At 41.6% G+C, this 23,303-nt stretch overlaps 1 protein-coding gene and 1 pseudogene across 1 annotated transcript; one reads left to right on the forward strand and one right to left on the reverse strand.

Moving 5' to 3' along the window:
• The first annotated feature begins 191 nt into the window (after window positions 1-191).
• Sav1 (salvador family WW domain containing protein 1) lies at window positions 192-23,241 on the forward strand. The gene is made up of 5 exons (XM_041658505.1): window positions 192-708; window positions 2,407-2,853; window positions 12,379-12,649; window positions 19,156-19,299; window positions 21,977-23,241. The coding sequence occupies exons 1-5, from the start codon at window positions 615-617 to the stop codon at window positions 22,182-22,184; spliced, it is 1,164 nt and encodes a 387-aa protein (XP_041514439.1). The 5' UTR covers window positions 192-614; the 3' UTR covers window positions 22,185-23,241.
• Window positions 16,701-19,066, reverse strand: LOC121452453 (annotated as a pseudogene).
• Window positions 23,242-23,303: the final 62 nt, after the last annotated feature.

The following is a 23,303-nucleotide window of genomic DNA, read 5'->3' on the forward strand; positions in this document are numbered from 1 at the left end:
GTTGCTAGGTGAGGCCCTGGCAGTCATAAGTCCCGCGTCCCCGCCAGCCCGGGACACTCGAAGGCCGCCTTCCCTCGGCGCCCAGGACGCGGGGAGCGGTCAGGTCAGGGCGATCGCGGCTCCTGAGCGGCTGGAGCCGCCCCGCGCAGCCGTGCTGAGGTCGCCGTGGTCGCCAGCCTCAGTCAGTTAGCCGCCCGCCGCGAGTCCCCGCACGCAGCCGCGCCCGCGCCCGGCGGGGGAGGGGCGGTTGGCGCGGCGTCGGCTTTCCCGGCATTCCCAGCGGCGCGGGGAAAGTTTACCGGACGTAGGCGGCGACCGCAGCGGTAGCGGCTCTCGGCGGCGGCGGCGGCGGCCGGACCATGGCCCTGGCGGGCGGCCCTCGGCGGTGTCGCGGAGCCGGTTGACTTCCCGGGAGGAGCTGCCCTGCGAGTGAGCGGCGGCGGGCGCGCTGAGCGCCGCCAACATGCGGCGGAGCTTGCGGGCGGGCGCAGGCGGCGGAGAGCCGAGGCGGAGGCGGCGCCGGCCCGGGAGGCGGCGGCGGGCGGCGAGCGCGCGGCCCTAGCGAGGCTGCTGGGGCAGCGGCGGCGGCGGCGGGACGGGCGTCGTCGGCGAGGATGCTGTCCCGCAAGAAAACCAAAAACGAGGTGTCCAAGCCGGCCGAGGTGCAGGGCAAGTACGTGAAGAAGGAGACGTCGCCCCTGCTGCGGAGTGAGTGTCACTGGGCGGTGACGGGCGGGGGGACCCAGCGAAGCCCCGGGTGGAGCTGGAAGACTAGGGAATGCACGGCGGTGCCTGCTGTTGGAGGGAAAAAAAGTGCTCCGGCCCGGGCGCTTGTCCGCTGGGTACGTCGGGGCATGCCCGGGGTCTGCGACCACCGTGGCGGCAGTCGCTCGCGCCCTCAGTAGCCCACACTCTAGGCTGGTCTCCTTTGCCCTTAGGCGAGACACAGACTTGTAGCGGCTGTCCAGAGCCGCCTCGCCACTGAAGTATTCGGAGTAGGTTTTGCTCCTAAAATTCCCCAAAAGCAAAGTACTCAGAATAATTTCTGCCGTAGCAGGCAGGTTACTAACTTTCTTCCCTCCTCTTTCTAGGGTATGTTCTGTCTCCTCCTCTAGCTTTTCTCCGTTTCCAAGTAGTTGACTCTGAATTTTTCAACTTGAACGTCTTGGTTTTCTTTTTAAGATTTGTGTGGATTCGGAAGTTAGAAGAGAAGGAGCTAATCCTTTGGTTCTCATCCTAGGAGCTGGGCCCCTTGTGTTAGTAACGTACATTTCCTTCTTGGAAGCTGGTAGTGACCGGGTGACTTAAATTAAGCATTACCTCATATTGTAATTGGGAAAGCTCTTCACAGAGGTTCATAGTATTTGCCCAAGATCACGGAGAAAGGGGTGGACAGCATTATTTTTTCATTGTGACCACGTGTGGAGCCTTCCAGGTTATGTTACTAATTGTAGTGCTGGACGACAAAGTTGGTCTGGTGGGTATGTCCAGTAACTTGAAACTTTATTTGTAATCGCTTGTCTTTCTTTTTAGCTTGCTTTTTGCTGCAAATAAAGTTTATTAAACATTTCTTGAAATCATGCAACATGTTGAGTTTTTGAATCTTTCAGTGAATACTTGGTACAGTTTCTATCATCGACTGTTAATTATTCCAATGTTAGGATAGTCTAGTGTTAGCTCTGGCACCTTCCAGTATCGTCTACTTAATGAATTCAGAATATGCTCCATATCCAGATTTCCTTCTGTTGTAAAGGCATTTGCTTACTATCTAAGGAAATCTAAGATGATCAATTGCTAATTCTGTTTTCAGCAATCCATTATCTTGTTTTGAATTCTCTGTTCTGAAAGGAGCTATATTCCAGGCTTATTGTTTTTCAGTAGATTGAACATTTATGTACATCTTTGGAACTTGATTTTATTTTTCAGTTTCCACACTGAATGGTTTTGCTTTCTGGTTTCGATAATTGTACCTAGAACTGGGTAATTCTGAAAATAGAAAGACAAAACTATTAATTTAAAAATCTTTTAAAAGAAATCTGCCTTGTTTTGGAGGAGCATTTTTTATTGTAATGAAATTTTGTTTGCATGAAGAAAGATTCTTGGCCATACTAAAGTCAGACGAAAACCAAACTGTGATGCTGGTGACTGCATTGGTTTGTGAGATTATTTTCAGTCTTCCTGACATTGTATCATATTATGTATGGCAATATACAACATCAGCTCAGTTGTAGCTGAGCTTACACGCAGCACATTAATGCAGATTATAAATTTATTTGCTTGGGAAAATAGTACACATATTGGCTTAAAATTTAAATTTGTTTTCTGAAGACCTTGTTATTTTGATATAAACAAATAACTTTAGAAGAGTACTATTTACTGAAATGGTGATTTATTCTTTGATTCCAGATCTCATGCCTTCGTTCATTCGGCATGGTCCAACAATCCCAAGACGGACTGACATCTGTCTTCCAGATTCAAGCTCTAATGCTTTCTCAGCTTCTGGAGATGGAGTAGTTTCAAGAAACCAGAGTTTTCTGAGAACTCCCATTCAAAGGACACCCCACGAAGTGCTGAGGAGAGAAAGCAACGGACTGTCTGCCCCTTCCTCGTACCTTGTCAGGAGCCTGGCGGATGTCCCGCGAGAGTACTGCTCATCACAGTCGTTTTTAACAGAAGTTAATCTTGCTGTTGAGAATGGAGACTCTGGTTCCCGATACTTTTATTCAGATAGCTTTTTTGATAGTCAGAGAAGGCGGCCACTTGGAGAGCGTGCCCCGGAAGACTACAGATACTATGACTGCAACCATGATCTCTTCCAAAGAATGCCACTGAATCAGGGGAGGCACACTTCAGGTAACCCGACATCATAAATAACACATTGGTTTATACTTACTGATATTTTAATTTAAAAGGTGATCTTCCATGGGTTTTCTTGGAAAGCAAAAAAAAAAAAAAAATTCCATTTTGCCATTTTTGCTTCTGCTTGCTTGCTAGTGGTTTTTAACCTACAATGAATGGCAGAATTCTGTATCTGTTCACTATGCCATCATATTAAACTTGGTGCTTATCTCAAGACCATCTTGACTCTTAACACTTTGGGCTTTTAAATACATGAAAAACTTAATGTCTCTAGTCAGATTGAAATTAGATTTAGATTTGGTAGAGTGAGAAAGGTAAGTCTGTAGGCAAATTGGTCTTAAACCTTGGAAAGGAAAAGGGAGGCAGAATCAACTGTGCTAGGGATACACAGTGTGGGTAATTGCACGCTTAGTGACCTAGCGCTGTTTCTCCAAACCTGATTTTGTAGTCAATACTCGTTTCTCAGGTTGGTCAGAAGGCTCACCAAGTGGCTAATTGTGTGCGAAACATGCCGTTTGTATCAGGCGGGAAATATTGACTGTGTGGTGCAGGGCTGCACTGTTTCCCTTCTGACCTGTAGGTGCTCCTTCAGGAGTTGAAGGATGTGACAGCCCACTTGATTCCTAGAGTGCTCATTACTGTAGATGAAGTGGTGCGAGCTAAAAAGAAAACTTTTCCCACCTAGTAAATTGTAGGCAGGATAAAGATAAATGTGTGAGGCTGATTGGCTTTTTAACAGCCACACTTCTAATAAACTGACACAACAATTTGGAATACAACTGTTTTGGCCATAGGAAAATTACCTTCATTTAATATTATGTGTCTAGCATTTTCTTGATCCTCTGGGATACCTTATTTAGGGAGACAAAACCAGCATATACACAATAGTCCTGGAACAATTAGTGGCTATACTTTGTAGTACTAACCGTTAGAGACAGTCAGAAGAAAGATGGTGTAACTGGAGTACTTGCAGGAATGTATGCTCCAAGGAGCAGATAGGATTTGAAGTAGCCTTTGAGCTTGGACTTGACATTAACAGGGTAGAAGAAAGACATGTTAGGTAGAAAATTGAGAATACCCATTGCAAACAGAGTCGGGGTGGGTTTATATTTAGGAGACTATATTCTTACATATTTTAAGAAATATGATATAAGGGGGAAATGGAGATTCATGGCGGTGCAACAGAAAGCTGAGACTTGAAACAAAGAAACCATACACATTTCAAGGTCAAATGTCTGGGGTGGTGGCTCAGTAGTTAAAAGTACTGGCTGCTCTTCCAGAGGACTGGGTTCATTTGCTGGTACCCACATGGCAGCTCATAGTCCTTTAACTCTAGTTTGGGGAGATTTGATACCCTCTTCTGCCTCTGCAGACACTAGGCATGCAAGCGGTTCACTGCCCTCAAGATCTAAAAGAGCATCAGATCCCCTAGAAGTGGAGTTATACATGGATGTCAGCTGCCATGTGGGACCTGGGAACAGAACCCAAATCTTCTGCAAGACCAGCAAGTGCCGTTAACCTCGGAGCTATCTCTCTAGTCCCCAGTGGTTAATATTTTAAAGCAAATTAATGAGGCCCTGATTCAGACATTGGAAGGGACAAAGGGAAAGTGGGACACACCCACATTCATAGAACAAGGCCCCTAGTAGGGCTGGAGAGATCAGGGAAAAAGAAGAGTCAGATATGGTTAGCAAAGCACCCTGGTACACAGGATGTGCTAATAAAGGAAATGAAGCGAGCTCCGAGGTTTCAGATCTGGAGACTGATGTGACAAAGTTTGCCAGCTGAAGGAGAAATAACAGCTGTGTTTATTGTTAATGCAGACCGGCGGTTCTCAACCTTCCCAATGCTGCGACCTTTGTAATACAGTTCCTCATGTTGTGGTGACCTCAACCATAAAGTACCTCTTTGCTACTTCATAGCTGTAATTTTGCTACTGTTATGAATTGTAATAGAAATATGTATGTTTTCGATGGTCTTAGGCGATTCCTGTGGAAGGGTTATTCGCCCTCAAAGGGTTGAGAACCACGGGAATAGCTGATTTGTTGAGTTCCTTGAACTCACTTTCCTGTATGTGTATGGCAGTGTCACTGATAGCTCAAACGGATGGAATGTCCAGTCCAGAGGTTTGACCCGTGAAGAGCTCCAAAAGTCTAAAAAGGTTTTTGAGCATGAACATGACACTATACCAAGGCAGTTTTTTAAAAAAAATAGTTTTGCATGTGCATTCATGTGGGTATTTTAAGACACAGTCTCACTGTATAGTCCAGGCTAGTCTGGAATTTACTATGTACCCCAAACTAGCTTCCAATTTGTTAGTTGAATGATCCTCCTGCCTCTGGCTTCCTAGTACTGGGATTACAGGAGTAAGCCCTCGTAGTTCATTGCCAACATGACAGCTGCACAGAAAATACTATGTGAAATTATCTTCAGACTGCTTTATAAGAGAAAAACTACATGAATTGGATGTTCAGACATGTCCAGGATATTATACTACACCAATTCCAAAATCTAAAACTCCATTGTCACAAGCATCTGGATAAGGGATACTCTACCTGTAATTGTTCTATCCTTAGCTTTCTATATGTTATTTTCTTTGTTTGGTTGGTTGGTTTTTGAGATAGGGTTTCTCTGTGCAACTTTGGAGCCTGTCCTGGAACTTACTGTGTAGGCTAGGCTGTCCTCACAGAGATCTACCTGCCTCTGCTTCCCAAGTGCTGGGATTGAAGGTGTATGCCACCACTGCCCAGCTAACTTTCTGTCTTTTAAATATGAAGAAATGAAATACCAAGTTGAAATCTCACTTTAAAATTCTGATTTGTAAACTATCATTGAGGAAATACTATAAATTAAATTTCTTCAGTCTCTCCTAGGAACAGACATCGTTTTTGTGATGAAGGCAGATTTTAAAACAATTTCCCAGTCACAGAAAGTACAAGGTCTGGGAGATATCTCGGGCCCTACACTGTTAGCTGAGCAAGCATGAGGACCTGAGTCCCATCGCTAGAGTCTTGCCAGGAATGGTGGCCTGCTCCTGTAACCCAGCAGTGGGCTTGAGGCAGAGATACATGGATCCCTGAAGCTCATTGGCCAACCAGCCTAGCTGAAACCATGAGCTTCACATCACTGAGAGACACTGTCTCCAAAAATAAGTTTAGAGAGCAGGTGAAGAAAAGGCCTCTGATCTAAGCCTCACAACATGAACCTGTGTGCACGTGTACACAACCACAGTATTGTATGCATACTATATATACAATACACATACAAAGAAAGTACAAGTTAATTGGGCATTTTTCCAAATGGAATATTATCTTAAAAGTAACTGGGTGGTGGTGGTGCCGTCCTTTCATCCCAGCACTCGGGAGGCAGATCTCTGTGAGTTCGAGGACAACATGGTCTGCAGAGTGAGTTTCAGGACAGCTAGGGCTACACAGAGAAACACTGTTGAAAAATGATAAAGTAAGATTTGATTTTAGGTTTTAACCAACATCTGCTTTTACTGTAAGTAGACTTCCTTCCATTCTGAGTCTCACGTGTTAAAAAAAAAAACTGCCTTTTTTTGTTTGTTTGTTTGTTTTTGTTTTTCGAGACAGGGATTTTCTGTGTGTAGTTCTGGCTGCTCTGGAACTCGCTATGTAGACCAGGCTGGCCTCCTGGGGATTAAAGTGCTGGGGATTAAAGGTGTGTACCAACACTGAGCAGCTAATTTTTAAAATTACATCTGCCTTAGTTTGGGTTACTGTTAATATGTTAAAATACCATGATCAAAGCAACCTGAGGGGGAAAGGTTTATTTGGCTTACAATTTTATATCATTGTCAAAGGAAGTGAGAACGGGAACTCAAAGGACAGAAACGTGGAGGGGGAGCTGATGCAGAGACCATGGCAGAGTGCTGCATGTCTGGCTCAGCCTGCTTTCTTATGAACTCAGGACCACCAGCCCAGGATGGCACCACCCATACTGGGCTGAGACCTCCCCATCAATCACTAAGAAAATGCCCTACAGGCTTGGGACAGCCAAGCCTTATAGAGAGGTGTTTTTTCAGCTGAGACTCCCTCCTTTCTGATGACTCTAGCTTGTGTCAAGTTGACATAAAACTAGCCAGTACAGTGTGTGTGTGTACATACATATGTGTGTACTTACGTGTGTGTACAAACTTGCAGGAATTGGTTCTCTCCTTCCACCTTGTAGGTCCTGGGAATCAAACTTAGGGCTTAGTAGGAAGTACTTTTACCCTCAGAGACCAAGGGATCTCTGAACCTTGCTGACTGGCCAGTCTAGCTGAATTGGTTAGTTTGTTCTAAACTTGTTTTTATAAGGTTTTAAAGATTACTAAAGAAATAAAAATTATAAGAAATTAAACTGAAAGTTTATTATCAGAGTTTATTTAAAAGTACTGAATTTGTATTCAAGTAAATGTGCAAGCATTTAGTTAACTAGAATCACCTTGTGGAAGCGGATACAGCTTTATCGTTGTGAGCAAGAGAAGCAGCAGTTGTCTTAGTTCAGTCCTGAAAGCCCTTTCTCAGCGTCCTAATATGACACAGAATGTAGTCTTTGGTATCTGTTACCGTGGTGCTCATGGAACTCAGCATTCCAGAATCCATTTTACTATCTCTAGGTATTGAATTTGGAAACCAGAATTTTAAGATTTACATATGTTAAGTCTTAGGCAGCTTCCTGGTTGGTAAGGTTTTTGAAGGCATACCTGGTGAAGCTTCGTAAAGACAGAGTATGGGTTGATTCTTCCTGGAAAATCCTGTCCTTAGCTTGTGAATGCCTAGTTTATTTATATTTGATGGAGCATATTTGTACAGTGCAGCCATACAAGTAGAAGCTGTTTATTTACCGATAAGTGTCAGTTACTATTTTCTGGCACTAATTTAAATTATGGAAGACTGATTTTTTTTAAGTTGTAGCTCAGAAGCAGAAGTTTTTTTCCCATACTGATTAAAATTGGTGGCTGGCTTGTTTTCTTTGAAGAGTATAATTGATACTCTGTTGTTAAAATGATATGGTTAGTAATGCTCATCATTTGCTCTTACACTGTGGTCTTTGGTAAAATAACTCTGGAACCTTTTTCCTTCATGTGGAATGGTAACGAGTCTCTGCTGGAGTTCCTCGTGGATGTGGTATTGTGTGCATCGTACTCCCTGTGTTAGGACTGGTTTCTCTCTTTGTTTTTTGGTATTTATTTATTAAAGATTTCTGCCTCCTCCCTGCCACCGCCTCCCAATTCCCTCCCCCTCCCCCAACCAAGTCCCCCTCCCTCATCAGCCCGGAGAGTAGTCAAGGTTCCCTGCCCTGTGGGAAGTCCAAGGACCTCCCACCTCCTTCCAGGTGAGCATCCAAACAGCCTAGGCTCCCACAAAGCCAGTACGTGCAATAGGATCAAAACCCTTGGTCTCCATGTCAGCCTGGTTTACTCACCAGGAAGGATTCCACCAAACTTACCTCTACCTGTTGGTTGTGGAAGTCAATAGTGATCCTTTTTGTACAAACTGTATCATTTCTTCCAATTTATTAGTTGGAGTTCTTAAAGAGTTTTCTTTTATAAGTACTTTGATGGTTATTCATGTAGGAAAGATGGGGTAAACACTAGATCTTTCCTTTTATTTACTATTTTTCAGAATAATAAAGTGGTACCCCAGCCACTTTCAAAGGTAAGTAATGAAATGTTTTTTTTATGGGGCATCTTCATGACATAATAGATAACTCTTTTAATTCCAAGATTTGTTCCAAGGTTTAACTAGGTTTTTCATTAATATCCATTTTCTGTTCCAAGATCCACTCATGTCTTTGTAGCCTTCTGTGGCCTCTGCCACTTTCTCAGTTATTTTATTTTCTGTGGTCCTGATGGTGTTGATGAATTCATGTTAGACATTTTATAGAGCCCCCTTAATATGACTTTATCTGATATTTTTCTCCTGATTAGATTGAGCTTATTTTACTGACTTTGAGAGGTAGAGGACGGAGGAGAAGGAGGGAAGAGAGATGAAGAAGAGAAAGAAAAAAATCTAGTGTGTAAAGAGGTACACAATATCCTTGTGCTATTACTTTGGCAGATTTCTCCAATGGAATTGACTCTTTTATCTCCTTTTTTTCTTTTTTTTGGATGGGGGTCGCTAACACTAATGCACTTTGAAGAGGGTATGTATATTGAGCTTTCCCTGTTGGGGTGGGGATATGTAATCTGTGCAGTTCTTCTGTAAGTATCCTCACATGTGAACTTTTCCATTAAGTAAGTTTTCTCTCTTTTCTCATTTTGTAGTTTCTATCTTACATATATGTGTTTATTTTATAATTTGGGTTACAGTGTGATTTTGAGTCATTTATTGTCTAAGTTGTTCCAACTTTGAACATTAGAAATTTTCGAGATGACTTCCATATTTTACTTTTTAATAGTTCTGAGACTTCAGAATGTTAAGCACATGTGATTGCTGCCCTCAGACCTAGGACTAGTTGTTTTTTCATCATGAACTTGTAGATTTTAGTAGATAATTGCTATAATGGGTAGTTCTCTGTTTGAACTGCTCCCTGTGGACACTCATCCCATGAGATTGTTCTCCTTTGGTCTTCTAATGTGCCCAAGTGGTTGGATGTTTCAGACTCCTTTTGTGCCTGTTCTGTGTCAGACTTAGTTAGAATCAACCACTGATCAATGAGCCCTCAAGGAACCTTTTCTTAGGGATTAGCTTCATAGTATTGGGATTTGCTGCTACTGGATGGATTATTGCTTCCAGAATTTTCAGTGGACAAATGTATGAAAGACATTTGGGTATTCATTCTAAAAACAGTTTCATCAATTTATACTGTTTTATAATGTTTTACTCTTTTGGCTTTTTGAGGGGCCTGCCACCCATCTCTCAAATCACACAGGAAGGCTTACTCTTAGTTATGAATGCCTGGCCTTAGCTTGGCTTGTTTATAGCCAGCTTTTCTTAAATTATCCACACTACCTTTTGCCTCAGGGCTTTTATCTTTCTTACTCTGGCTGGCTGGGTGGCTGGCCCCTACTTTCCTTCTCTCCCTATTCTCTTGCTCCTCTTTCTTCTCCCAGAGTTCTTCTCTTTGTACTCTCTGTCTGCTAGCCCCACCTATCTTTGCTCCTGCCTCGCTATTGGCCGTTCATCTCTTTATTATACCATCAGGTGTTTTAGACAGGCACAGTAACACAGCCTCACAGAATTAAACAAACGCAGTGTAAACAAAGGTCACACACCTGAAAATAATATTCCCTAACATTATACTATTGTTGATTTAAATGATCCTAGATTTTTAATTTTTGCTTTAAAAAAAATCATTGTGAAACATAAAATTCATGTGAAACATAAAATTCACCATCTTTAAGCATGTTGAGTGTTGCTGTGTGATATTGATATTTTGTATGTTCACATTGTGTTGCCATGCTTGCAGATATTTTTTCATACTGAAAATAGTTTGTTACAGTGACAATTAAGATGCTACTCATTTGTCCACCTTTATCCCAGAACTCTGGAGACGGGGCAGGCAGTTCTCTATGAGTTTGAGGCCAGTCTGGTTTACATAGTTCAGGCCATCCAGGGATACAAAATCATTTCTATCATTATCCTTCCTTCTATAAATAACCAGTTTCATTTTTGTTGTAGTGTTACATTTTAGCATTTTATGAAAATAGGTATAAATACATGTATGTGTGCATATATATTTTTTTTCCTCATGTTTATTGATTTTTTTTTGATATGTTTTACTCTAAACTCAGTAACAACAAACATTTGAGTTTAGGTGGATTGGATAGCAGCAGCTCAGCTGTGTGCTTCTGACTCGGGGCCTCATGAAGTTGTAGGGCTTCACCAGGGCTGTGACATCCATGTCTTTAGATAGTTTAGAGACTACTCCCGAAGCTGGTAACAATAGGCTTTAATTTTTGCTGGAGGCCTCAGTTCCTCATTACATGCACAATTTATGACATAAAGCAGCTGGTTTTACCAAGTGGTCCATGGGGAAGCACGTGAGCCTGACAGGGACAGAAGCTGCCTGATCTTTTGTATCTTAGTATCAGAAGTCACATACCATCCTTTCTGTCATAAAGTATTGCTCACAAGGACAGGTGAATACCAGGAGTCTGGGATGGTGGGGCCCATGATTAGTTTAAGTATTACTATAAAAAGGAAGCATATTGCCTGCACTTTTTCACTTCTTGTTTGGGGGGATAGAGAAGTAGGAGACAGGGCTCTCTCTAGCCCAAGCTGGCCTAGAACTCACTGTGCAGCCTAGGCTTACCTCAAACCTGTGGCATTCTTTCTTCCAGAGTCTTTCAAGTGCTGGGGTTACTGGCAAGAGTCACCATGCCTGACTGCTCTACTCTTAATCTCTCAGGGTAGAAGTAGAGAGTATCTTCATGTGTGGTGTGCAGCCCAGCACTGTGCTCTGACCTGTGCATCCAGTAGTATAATCATCTACTCTGTCATTGTTGGCTCATCGTCAGCCTTCTATAGACTATGCTGCAGTGACTAGCCTTCTGCACTTACCATTATGTTATGTGTTAAGTGAATACAGTTTTTAAAACGCCTGCCAATAACAAATATTTGTTTGTAAATTTATATCGCATCCTTTAGAATTTCAGAGTTTGAATAGAGGCATTTCTATGCAAACATACCTTAATTTTAATGTTTCTTCTAAATTATTTTTTGTTGTTGCTGTTTACACATATACCAAAATGACTGAAAAAAAAAACCACTGCTCTTCTAATCTGAGCAGGGGATTCTAACACTTCAGCATATTGTCAGTATAATTTCAGAGGAGTTGAAAAATGAGTTTATTGCCATTTCTTAAAGTTAAACATTTTGCTTAACCAAAGATATAAAATACATGGTATATATTTTAAAACACATCACTTAAGTGGAAACTTGACATGATTTTTAAGAGCCATTGTAAGTGTTATTTCATTAACTCCTATTCTAGTTGTGGTCAGGCATGTTGACTGTATGACCTCCCTTGATAATCCCACTTAATAATTCTAGGGCATAGCTAGATTCTTTAAAACAATTATAAACTGGGAATGGTTTTGCAAGCTTATTTTTGCTCTTTCCTTTTTTATTTTTTAGATGAAATGTCAGATCTTAAATCTTGACTGAGATTTTTCCTGTCTTCACTTTTCCCTTTAGTAGTATAAATATTTAAGTATTCCTGTGCCCTTGTGACAGAAGATTCAAACAAACAAAAACTCGTATTTGTTTCAAAATCCAGTTCTACTTTCTCCTTCTAGTTTAATAGTAATGACTAATGCTGTGGAAATTTTATACTGAGATAATCATAAATTTTAACAGATAAGCCGGGCGGTGGTGGCGCACGACTTTAATCCCAGCACTCGGAGGCAGAGGCAGGCGGATCTCTGTGAGTTCGAGACCAGCCTGGGCTACAAGAGCTAGTTCCAGGACAGGAACCAAAAGCTACAGAGAAACCCTGTCTTGAAAATCCAAAAATAAATAAATAAATAACAGATAATTGAACACTTGCTTCATTTTCTTTTCTCTGCAGGTATTGGGAGAGTTGCTGCTACATCTTTAGGGAATTTAACTAACCATGGATCTGAAGATTTCCCCCTTCCCCCTGGCTGGTCTGTGGACTGGACAATGAGAGGGAGAAAGTACTACATAGATCATAACACAAACACAACTCACTGGAGTCATCCTCTTGAGCGAGAAGGGCTTCCTCCTGGATGGGAACGCGTAGAGTCATCAGAATTTGGAACCTATTATGTGGATCACACAAATAAAAGGGCTCAATACAGGCACCCCTGTGCTCCCAGGTAAAGTAGCTGCTTCATTTCTGGCTTTCTATTTTAAGAACATCCCTTGTTAGATTTTGGTCTAACATTTTATGAAGAGATAAGCATCTTGAAGCTTGAGATTTTAAATAGTTATTTCTCAAAATTGATAATTTATCCTAGGTGTATTTTAGTAATGAATGATTTTAATAATTAGATTTTAAAAATATTTTTTCTGAGAAACCTGAAACAAATGTCTTTGGGATCATATTCCAACTAGAAGAGATGCCAGAAGCCTTTTGTTGTAGATACCCAGAAATTAAAGTTAATAATCACCTGTTTGTTCATCTTAAATTCTCATCAGGTAGACCCACCTCCTAGTAAGTCAGAATATACTTCAAAATTTTGACATCATCTTCCTGTTCTGACACAATTTCATGTTGTTTTCCTACTGAAGTAAAAGTTGGAATGGAACAGTCTAGCTTCTTAGTACATACAACCAGCAATTCTTTGGGCTGTTCTGAATGATACTTTAAGCCTTGTGCTATCTAGTATTGTAGCCAGTTGTCATGTGTGGCTATTGAGCAGTTGAAACTTGGTTAATCCAGTTGAGATTGCTGTAAGTGAAAAATAGACACTGTACTTCAAAGTACATATAAAACTGTATTAACTTAATAGTGAAGAAACAAATATTTCACATTAATGATGTTTAAGCTGCAAGAACTGAGTACTAGTGGGTAAAAATGCCATAAGCACATTGATAGGTACTGCCTAGGGTCATCTGACTAATACAGTTTGTTGGTTATGATGGATCATAATTTTAAGAAACAATAAATTCATGAAAATACATTTTAGAATTACCAAGGCTAATTCTAAACAGGGTTAACATTATCAGTGTATTGCTTTAAACATTTTATATTTAGTGACTCAACCTTGAAAGTATTTTTTTCCAGTGATTTACATTTGGTAGCATGCAGCCAGCTTTATTGAATGAAGTTGTTGAAGAACTGAGCCCATGGGTATGGTCTGCTGTCCCACACTAGCAGTCTTCCAGCCAGATTTAAAAGGCCACCCTCTGTTTCTCACACCCGATATCATTGTAACGTGTTGATGGTTTATAAAGTTTTCCAAATGACTGTCCTCTCAGAAAGTCAGCACTTCCACTTCCCAGTTCACAGAGTAGCATTAATAACTGCTGGATTATATGACAGTCTTTATACAGAACCTGTAACTTAGACATCAGTCCGTTAGCTCTTGGGAAAAGTCATCTGTGGTAAGAATTTATTGTCCACTTTTACAAATCAGGAGGTAGAAGTAAAGTACAGTAAGGCAGTTCTCCTACATTTCATACACATTATACGTGATTAAAACACAGGCTGGGCATGGTCTCACACCTTCAGTCTTGGTACTTGGGAGTTAAGGCCAGCCTGGTCTACATAGAGAGTTATAGACAGGGCTATATATTGAGATCTTGTCTCAAAACACAGGCATATTTGATTTCAAAGCATATGGTATCAATTACCATTTCCCTTTGGATCCACTTATTAAAAATGTTGAAGATATAATTAGTGCAATTTTCATGTTATCTTTAAAATGACAGAGTTGGAGCAATGACTCAGTCATCATGAACACTTGCTGCTTTTTCAGAGGTCCTGAGTTTGGTTCCCAGAGCCTCTGTCAGGGTTCTGTATGGTGGCCTGTATCTCTAGCTCCAGGGTATCTGACACCCTACTTCAGATCTCCACAGGCACTCCGTGTGTGTGTGTGTGTGTGTGTGTGTGTGTGTGTATAAATAATCTTATAGATTATTTATAAATAATAATCTATAAGAGATATAAATAATCTTAAAATAAACAGACCGTTAACCATAGTATAATCTAGACCTTATTTTAATGCCAGTTAAGCAAGCAGTGACCTTTTTTATATTCACTTTTTTTTTTTCGATTTATTTATTTATTATGTATACAACATTCTGCCTCTATGTATGCCTGCAGGCCAGAGGAGGGCGCAAGATCTCAGTACAGATGGTTGTGAGCCACCATGTGGTTGCTGGGAATTGAACTCAGGACCTCTGGAGGAGCAGCCAGTGCTCTTAACCTCTAAGCCATCTCTCCAGCCCCCTATATTCACGTTTTTTATGTTTAGAGGCAGATTCATTTGTTTTGTCTTCTTGCCTGAAATAGCTCAGTCTGGTGTCCCAGAATTCACTCTGTAGCCTGCAGGTGTTGAGTACTTTGCCCCTTAACAGTTCAGTCCTATACAACTATTCCTCCCTACTCAGCTTACACAGGCTGTTAGTGCTAATTGAAACATGATCCTTTTTAATTCTCTATGATTTAAAGTAGGCTCTAGGCAACTCCCAGTTGCTTTCCTAACCTGGCACAATGCCCAGTCCTGCTGCACTATATACCCTGACCTCACCTTTTCGGTTAGCAGGAAGGAGAAAACAATCCTCTTTTGTTTTGAGTAAAGCTATAGACCTTCCTAATGTATATGTTGGCAAATCACGAGTTATTTGCAAAAATCTCTGCCTGTAAGCCTTGTATAAAGGATAAAGGTTAAAACTAAGACTAGCTTTTTTTTCACCTTTGAAGCTGTTCTTAAAAAGAAGGAATACCAGCCAGAAGAAATGTCTTAAAATAAGAAAGGTTTAACTTGGTGTTTATGTTGTTGCTTGTTTTTGTAGATTTTTGAGTTTTATTAAAATTTCACATGAACAAGAAATTGGAAATACAATCACATCAAAGAACAAACTATCATGGCTTTGATATATAAGCCAAATAAATTTTGTAGAGCAGACTTCAAAAATGTCCGAAATTGTGACAATGCTAATTGTACACACATAGCTTATTTCCAATACAGAAAGCCTTAAGTCTGTTCAGTTTCCTTTCTGAAGACTAAGGCAGAGCACTAGCTTGTACCTTTATTTACAGCATACTTCATACACCTATGAAATCTGTTCTGAATCCAGAAAAGTAAAACTGTCCAAACCAAAGGTTCTGATTTAACAGATTGTTTCGAAGCTAAAATGAAGCCTGAACAATAAAGGCATAATAACCCCACAGTAAGGGAACTCTGAGAGCCCAATAATGTTCAAGAGCATTTATGGAAAGAAGAAAAATAAAAAGCCTGGAGTATGTACACAATAATGATTTCTTCACCTGAGTACAAATGGCAGCAAACTACTACTTCAAGATGGAACAGTTAAGCCAATTTTGTTTTGAAGAATATAGATAGATCTAGAGCCAATCCTGCCAGTATCCTTTGGAGCTCTCACTTGTCCATTTCCACTGTTGCCTCTAAATATCCTGATAAAATTCTCGGTCATTATTGTAACCACAGTTAACATAATAGTTGCCACCTTGCTGAGCTGCTGATCTATAGGTTAGGACACCTGGAGTCAGGCTGGTTGTATCCATCTCCTTTTTTCTTGCCTCCTACATTGCCCCCTTAGTTTCTGAGTCCCACAAGGACCATGGCCTCTGCTGTTCCACACGACCCCCTTTACCACTTCTTGAGTCTCTTGGTGGTCATAAATATGCCCCCTTGTTGTTTTTTACTCTTTTACTCCTTGGGGGCCCACCATCCAGCTTCCAAATAATCACACAGACATATTACTTAGAACTGCCCAGCCTTAGGTTGACTTCTTTGTAGCCAACTTTCTTAATGTAAATTATCCCATTTACCTTTTTGCCTCTGGGCTTTTGACTTTCTCTATTTCTGTATTTCTTTTACTTCTTACTCCACGGCTGGCTATGTAGCTAGCCCCTGAAGTCCTCCTCTCCTCCTTTTCTTGCTTTCTATCTTCTCTCCTCAGATCTCTCCTATTTATTCTGCCTGCCAGCCCTACCTATCCTTTTTCCTGCCTTGTTATTGGCTGTTCAGGTCTTTATTAGACCAATCAGGTGTTTCAGACAGGCAAAGTAACACAGCTTCACGAAGTTAAACAAATGCAACATATCTTTGCATTCCACAGCATAAACAAATGTAACACATCTTAAAATAATATTCCACAACACCCACTCCCCATGAATAGCTAGTTCTACCTCATAGACACTATGCTCCTGGGCCCCCTTAGTGGTGATGTAACACCTCACCCTCTCCCTCCTCCTCTTCCTCTCACTGCATAATTGTCATCATATCCATAGTGTAGGGATCTTTGTATCCTCCACAATAGCTGTGATAATCATAACCACAGTAATCATCGCAGTAGCTTTCATACTGTAGTATGAAAGGATAGGTATGGAGGGTAGTCATATCTGCCTCTCCCCCCACCATGGCCTCAGCATCTTATTTGGAGTAATCGTCATACGTAGCACTTCTGCAGGCCTAGCAGCTTGGCACTCTTTCCTGTTCTCTGGTGGCTTAGCTGAGACATTTCAATCCTTCCCTTCTGCTTCTTTTCCATTCACTTCAATCAGAGCCTCAAGAGTAGCTCTTCTGTTTTCAAAATGAAGAAAATGCATAATCTTTGACTTCTTCACTCCAGCTTTCCAAACTCAGAAAATGACTTTTCCAATATTTCTTCCGTCTTTGTAGTAACCAAGTTTTCACAAATAAAACTTCACATTAGCCATGACTTTTGAATCTGGTTCTTCCACAGGGTCAGCCCATTCAGCTGTGATTTAGTCAATGTCCTATTGCTGTGAAGAGAATATTACCCAGCCACTCTTATAAAGAAAAACATTTAATCGGGGCTATCTTACAGTCCCGAGGTTTAGTCCGTTATCATCATGTTGGGAAGCATGGTGGCAGTCAGATGCAGACATGGTGCTGGAGATGTTGCTAGCTGAGAGTTCTACATCCGGATCAGCAGGCAGGAGGAAGAGAGACACTGGACTTGTCCTCCTAGTGACACACTTCCTCCATCAAAGCCACACCTACTCCAACAAGGCCACACCTCCTATAGTGCCACTTCCTGGTGGACCAAGCACTCAAATCTGTAAGTCTGTGGAGGCCATACTTATTCAAAACCACCACATTTCCCCATAGTTTTACTTTTCCACTCATGGGTCATTGTCTGGCTTATGCTGCTGACTTGTGATCTTCAGGTTGATGATAGAGAATAATGTCTACCAAACTCTCTGTAAAATCTGTGACTTTACTAAACTCTTCCAGAATGTTTTCTTTAGTCTTACTCTCTTTGGAAAGTCTGTTGTTTGCCACAGAAATGCACAGTCCCAGGTGTTTGCCAGGACAAATTTCATAGCTCTCACACAGTTTTAACTGCTGCTGGGGCAGCTTCCTTCCCCAGAAGGTGAGAGACGCATACCCTCTGTCCTGACCAGAGTGGGTCCATCATGAGACAGAACCAGATAGATCTATAGATCCCAGATGGGACCAGCCTTCTTACAAAGGGATACCAACTCATCCACACACAAGTCTCCTGGATTTTACCTATGAAGACCTCTGTTTCAATTCCATGTTCCACACCTGAGTACACACTGTCTGGTGGGGGACCACCATACTTCCTCTGTCCTGTGGTTACATCCAGAGTATAACCATCTTCTCAAGCAAGGCTTCATCGGACCCCTTTGTGGACTCTTGCACCTTGTCCTGTTTCTCTCTTTGCTTTAGGTCTTCATAACTCCACATAAAATTGCACCTTTGTTTGTATAAAATGGTGAGAGAAGACTTTTGCTTTGGGTTTATGCCACAGAAAATCTTTGTCCCCTGAACATGAGATAGTGCATCCTTGGACTACTGTAGTCTAGACAGCGCCTTCTTAAGCAGGAGCATAGGTTGCTCTTTTGTCAAGATCAACCTATGCTGCCAGCCCTGTCTGAAACATTTCATCAAGCCTTTCTGCCATCTTCTGCGGGAGGCCTGCGTCTATGAGTGTCTTGTAGTGTTCTGTGTGAGCTACACTGGAAGTATTCATGGGTTCTTCCTCTTTGAACTATTCTGCCTGGTTAGCTATTAAGTGTCCTTCCTTCATATCTTAGCTCAAAGCATATAGTATGAGGATGGGGTGGGAGGCATCCCCATACATTGGCACCTTGCTTGGTCTCTTGGCTCAAGTAACCCTGAGATTGGCACCCAACCCACAGCCTACCCCACCTCCTTGGGAGTAGCCTAGTTCTCAACACATCCCATTCGTGTATAGGTCAAGCCTGACTGCCAACCAAAGGAGAAGTGCTAGAGTTGGGAATGCAGAGAGCGGCCGGGTGGGGCAGGGGCAGGAGGATCTCTGGGCCAAAGGGCCAGGTGTCAGAAGAGCTGAAGAATAAGCAAGGGAGAGAAGGCACCTGGGTGGGAACCAGGTCCAGGGGAGCTGTCTCTGGCCCATCCCTATTCACCCCACTCCCCTTAACTTGGATGTTTATCTATCACTAATAGCATATCAGCTTCCAAAAGATGGAGTGTATGTCCATACAGTATAGTTAAAAAAACACTCAGACCCTTACCATAGAAAGTTCTGTTAGGGGAGGAAGATTTTGATTTGGCCAAAAAGCACATTAAAAAACCTTAAAAGCTGTATAGTCATCATAATTTCTGGCCTAGGTGAAGGGCTTCTGTTTTAATAAATGTCAATTCTTTCTTTTCAGCGTCCCTCGGTATGATCAGCCTCCTCCTATCACATACCAGCCGCAGCAAACTGAAAGAAATCAGTCCCTCCTGGTCCCTGCAAATCCTTACCATACTGCAGAAATTCCTGACTGGCTTCAGGTTTATGCCCGAGCCCCGGTGAAGTAAGTGAGCACTCAGCACCAGTGTCTTTGGGGTCTCTTAACAGGCTTAAGAAGTACATGCCTGGGGTTGGAGAGATGGCTCAGAGGTTAAGAGCATTGCCTGCTCTACTAAATACTAAAGGTCCTGAGTTCAATTCCCAGCAACCACATGGTGGCTCGCAACCATCTGTAATGGGATCTGGTGCCCTCTTCTGGCCTGCAGGCATAGACACAGACAGAATATTGTATACATAATAAATAAATAATTTATTATTATTATTTTTTTTTTTAAAAAGTACTTGCTTAGCTGGGCAGTGGTGGTGCAGACCTGTAATCCCAGTTCTTGGGAGGCAGAGGCAGGTGGACCTCTGAGTTTGGGGCCAGTGGGGTCTACATAATGAGTTCTAAGACAGCCAGGGCTACACAGAGAAACCCTGTCTTGGGTGGGGGTGGGGGTAAAGAAGTATCATGCTTTTCTTATAATATTGGACTTTATGTAACATTTAAGAAAGGATATCAGAGCTTACAAAGTTTGACTCTTTGATTAGAAGTAAGAATTCTTCAGAGATGTCTGAATCCTCATTACTTTGTGTCCAGACCTCCGGTGATGGATACATAAGAATACTAAATGCAGACAAGTTTAATATTCATTGTTTTTACATTTTTATAAGATTAACATGTAAGCTGATGTAGTATTTATATCCCCCCCCCCCCAAAAAAAAAAACCAAGGTAAGAGCTTGGCATACTGATGAAACAAAGCAGAACACTCTTGGAGATTAAGTTCTTTGTTAGGAATTCAGAGTTTATTTCAGGGATATTATAAGTAAATTAAACTACCTGAATGACAGCAGTTCTGGGAAATGCTTGAGCTGTAACTGCTTCTTCGTGCAACTCAGTTCCTGTTCACAAGGAGTTAGGTTGCCCAGGTTTCTGCAAAGAAATGAGTCTAGATTAGTTAAGTTTCCAGTCCTTCAGGGCCAGCGTGGAAGTGGAGGTCCAGCGAAGCTGTCCTGAGGCTCTGCTGGGCTTCCTGCTGCGCACCCAGGACGGCTGCTTCAGTCACTACTCAGTATCTTTTTTTTGAAGCCATATATATTTTTATATTAGATAGATAGTCCTTTTGGAATAAAATTGCAAATGTACCCATTAGATATGATTATAGGTAATTATTGAAAATAAACCTAGAGTTTGTAATTAATGTTTGCTTTTGTCTGCCCTGCAGTGATGAGATATGACTTGGTAACATAGGTACATGACTTTCTGTGTTTACATTCCACTAAGCATGGACATTCACTCTGAAAACTGAAATAGGATGTGGATTTTGGAAATTACAGAACCATTATAGTTTGCAGTTGATATTCATGGTTGCCCAGGTCTAATATTAAAATTGATTCTTAAAATAGATGGGCAATCTTTAACCTAAAGTAATATTTAACAGCTTTTTCCCCTTCCTTAAAAATAATAGTGTATTTGGAGCTGGAGAGAGGGCTCAGCTGTTAAGGCCACGGGCTGCTCTTGCAGAGGACCCAGGTTCAATTCCCAGTACCCACACGGCCGCTCTCCACTGTCTGAAATTCCAGTTCCAGGGGATCCAGTGCCCTTTTTTGGCTTTTGTGGGCACCAAGCATGCATGTGGTGCACAGACACATCGTGTGGGCAAAAACACCCATACACATAAAAATAAATCTCAAGTTAAAAAAAGTTCTCAAATTTTTAAAAAAAAAAATGTGTACTGAGGTGTTGTGGGAGCTGCGGGCCTGCTTTTCGTCCCACCCGGCTCCTGCACGGCTAGCTTTACACCAGAACTAACAACACACAAACTGTATTCTTTTAAACACTGCTTGGCCCATTATATCTAGCCTCTTCTCGGCTAACTCTCGCACCTGGACTAGCCCATTTCTAATAATGTGTGTAGCACCGAGACGCGCTTACTGGGAAGATTCTAGCCTACGTCCATCCTGGGTTGGAGCCTCATCGCGTCTGCTCGGGAGAGGGGAGCATGGCATCTGAGCTCACTTCCTCTTCCTCCCAGCATTCTGTTCTGTTTACTCCACCCACCTATGTTCTAACCTATCAGGGCAAACAGTTTCTTTATTGATTAACCAATGAAATCAAGAGATATGACACTCCCACATCGTTTCCCCTTTTTCTGTTTAAACAAAAAAAAAAGGCTTTAACTTTAACATAGCAAAGAGAGAGGGCAGTTAAGAGTGCTTGCTGCTTTTGCAGAAAACCCTGGTTCAGTTCTCAGGAACCATATAATAACTTAAAAACTGTCTAAACTCCAGTTCCAGGACATCTGATGTCTTCTCCGGCTTTCTTGGGCACCAGGCCTGCACACAGTGCACTTACATGCATGCAGGCAAAGCATTCATACACAGAAAAATGTAAATTCATTTTAAAAAGAGAGAGGGAAGTGGAAAGGAGTGTATTTAGAGCCATGTGCAGTAGCATGCTCCTGTGTTCCCAGCCACTGAGGAGGGTGAGGCAGGAGGGTACTCTAGCCCAGGAGGTCAAGGTCAGCATAGGTCCCCAGCTCAAAACGAAAGAAACAAAGTATCTGAATGGCGAGTTTTACTAACTCAAATATTTTTTAAATAAAAGTTAGTTTTACTTATAATACAACTGTCTATAAAAAGTACCAGTTTATTGTTGTAAATGCACATGTATTATGTTATGAACACTGTTTTATGACAGATATGACCACATTTTGAAGTGGGAGCTCTTCCAGCTGGCTGACCTGGACACATACCAGGGAATGCTGAAGTTACTCTTCATGAAGGAACTGGAGCAGATTGTTAAGATGTACGAGGCCTACAGACAGGCTCTTCTCACTGAGTTGGAAAACCGCAAGCAGAGACAGCAGTGGTATGCCCAGCAGCATGGCAAGAAGTTTTTAAGTTAACTTTATCACATCCAAGTTTTGTAAGAGCTTTAACATATTTTCAGATAAGTGACTGCAAACAACCACTTTAGTTATAATAAAGGCAACTTACTCTTTGGAATTATAAAATTCTAGTTTTACATATATTTTGTTACCAAAATTTTTCTTTTATTGAACCAAAAAACAGTCTTATCATTTAAAGAGCTGATAATGGTATACATTTCCAAATGCTGTCTATTAAGAAGCTGCTTTGGTAGTCTTGAAAAGGAATGCAGGAAGAAAACAGCATCATAACCAGGCGCTGGCAAACAGTCACTCTTCTGACGGAATACACCCTTCTTGTGCAGAAAAAGGAAGAGGGTGAGGACTTAATTGTGGTGTGAAGTACTTTCTGGAATAAGGTGGATCGGCCATTCCCATGGGTGTGCTGGGACCTGCATTGTGATGGACTTGTATACAATGGTCATCTCCTCCCCCTCTTCCCTAATGTAAGGGGCACTTTTGCAGCGGGCGATAGAGCCTTTCAGCAATACATTGAACACAAAGCCTTAGCCTGTGTGGGGAAGGTTGTGCAACTGTTACTAATACTGCTTCTTTCCTTTGAGCCAGAGCACAGAACTCCAGTTAGCAAGGCTCCGGTGAAACAACACAGGCTTCCTGACCACATAGTACGCTGCCTGCACCAGGCTGGGCTAAGTTGCCAAAAATGACAATCAGGGATCCAGTAAGAACTCTTGGTCACTTGTAAGTTTTATATTGTCTTTTCTATCTTAGAGAAGTATTTGTCATAAAGGTTTAGACAGGCCATTCTTCCCCATTTTTCTTGCCTTTGGCTTATACTTGTTTATAATTAGTGCCAAACACTTGATTAAGATAAATTTATGAACCTTCCAGCTGTAAATCTAGAATTCTGTGAGTTTCCTAGCTCTTCAGTTGTTCTTACAATTGTTGTGAATATGTATATATTTTAGTTTAGTTTTCCTAAATTTAAGCACTCCTTGTTAGAAGTGAGTTTGAATTATTGATAAAATTTTGTGTTTGATTTTATATAACAAGTTATTAAATATATTTTTGTGGAAACCGTCTGGTCCTTGAGTCCATAATTTGATGTTTTAGAGTCAGTACTATGTTTGATGCTTT

This window comes from Microtus oregoni, unplaced genomic scaffold (genome assembly GCF_018167655.1).
Source record: "Microtus oregoni isolate MIOR12 unplaced genomic scaffold, Mior012 000009F_ref0000495, whole genome shotgun sequence".
Lineage (NCBI taxonomy): Eukaryota > Metazoa > Chordata > Mammalia > Rodentia > Cricetidae > Microtus > Microtus oregoni.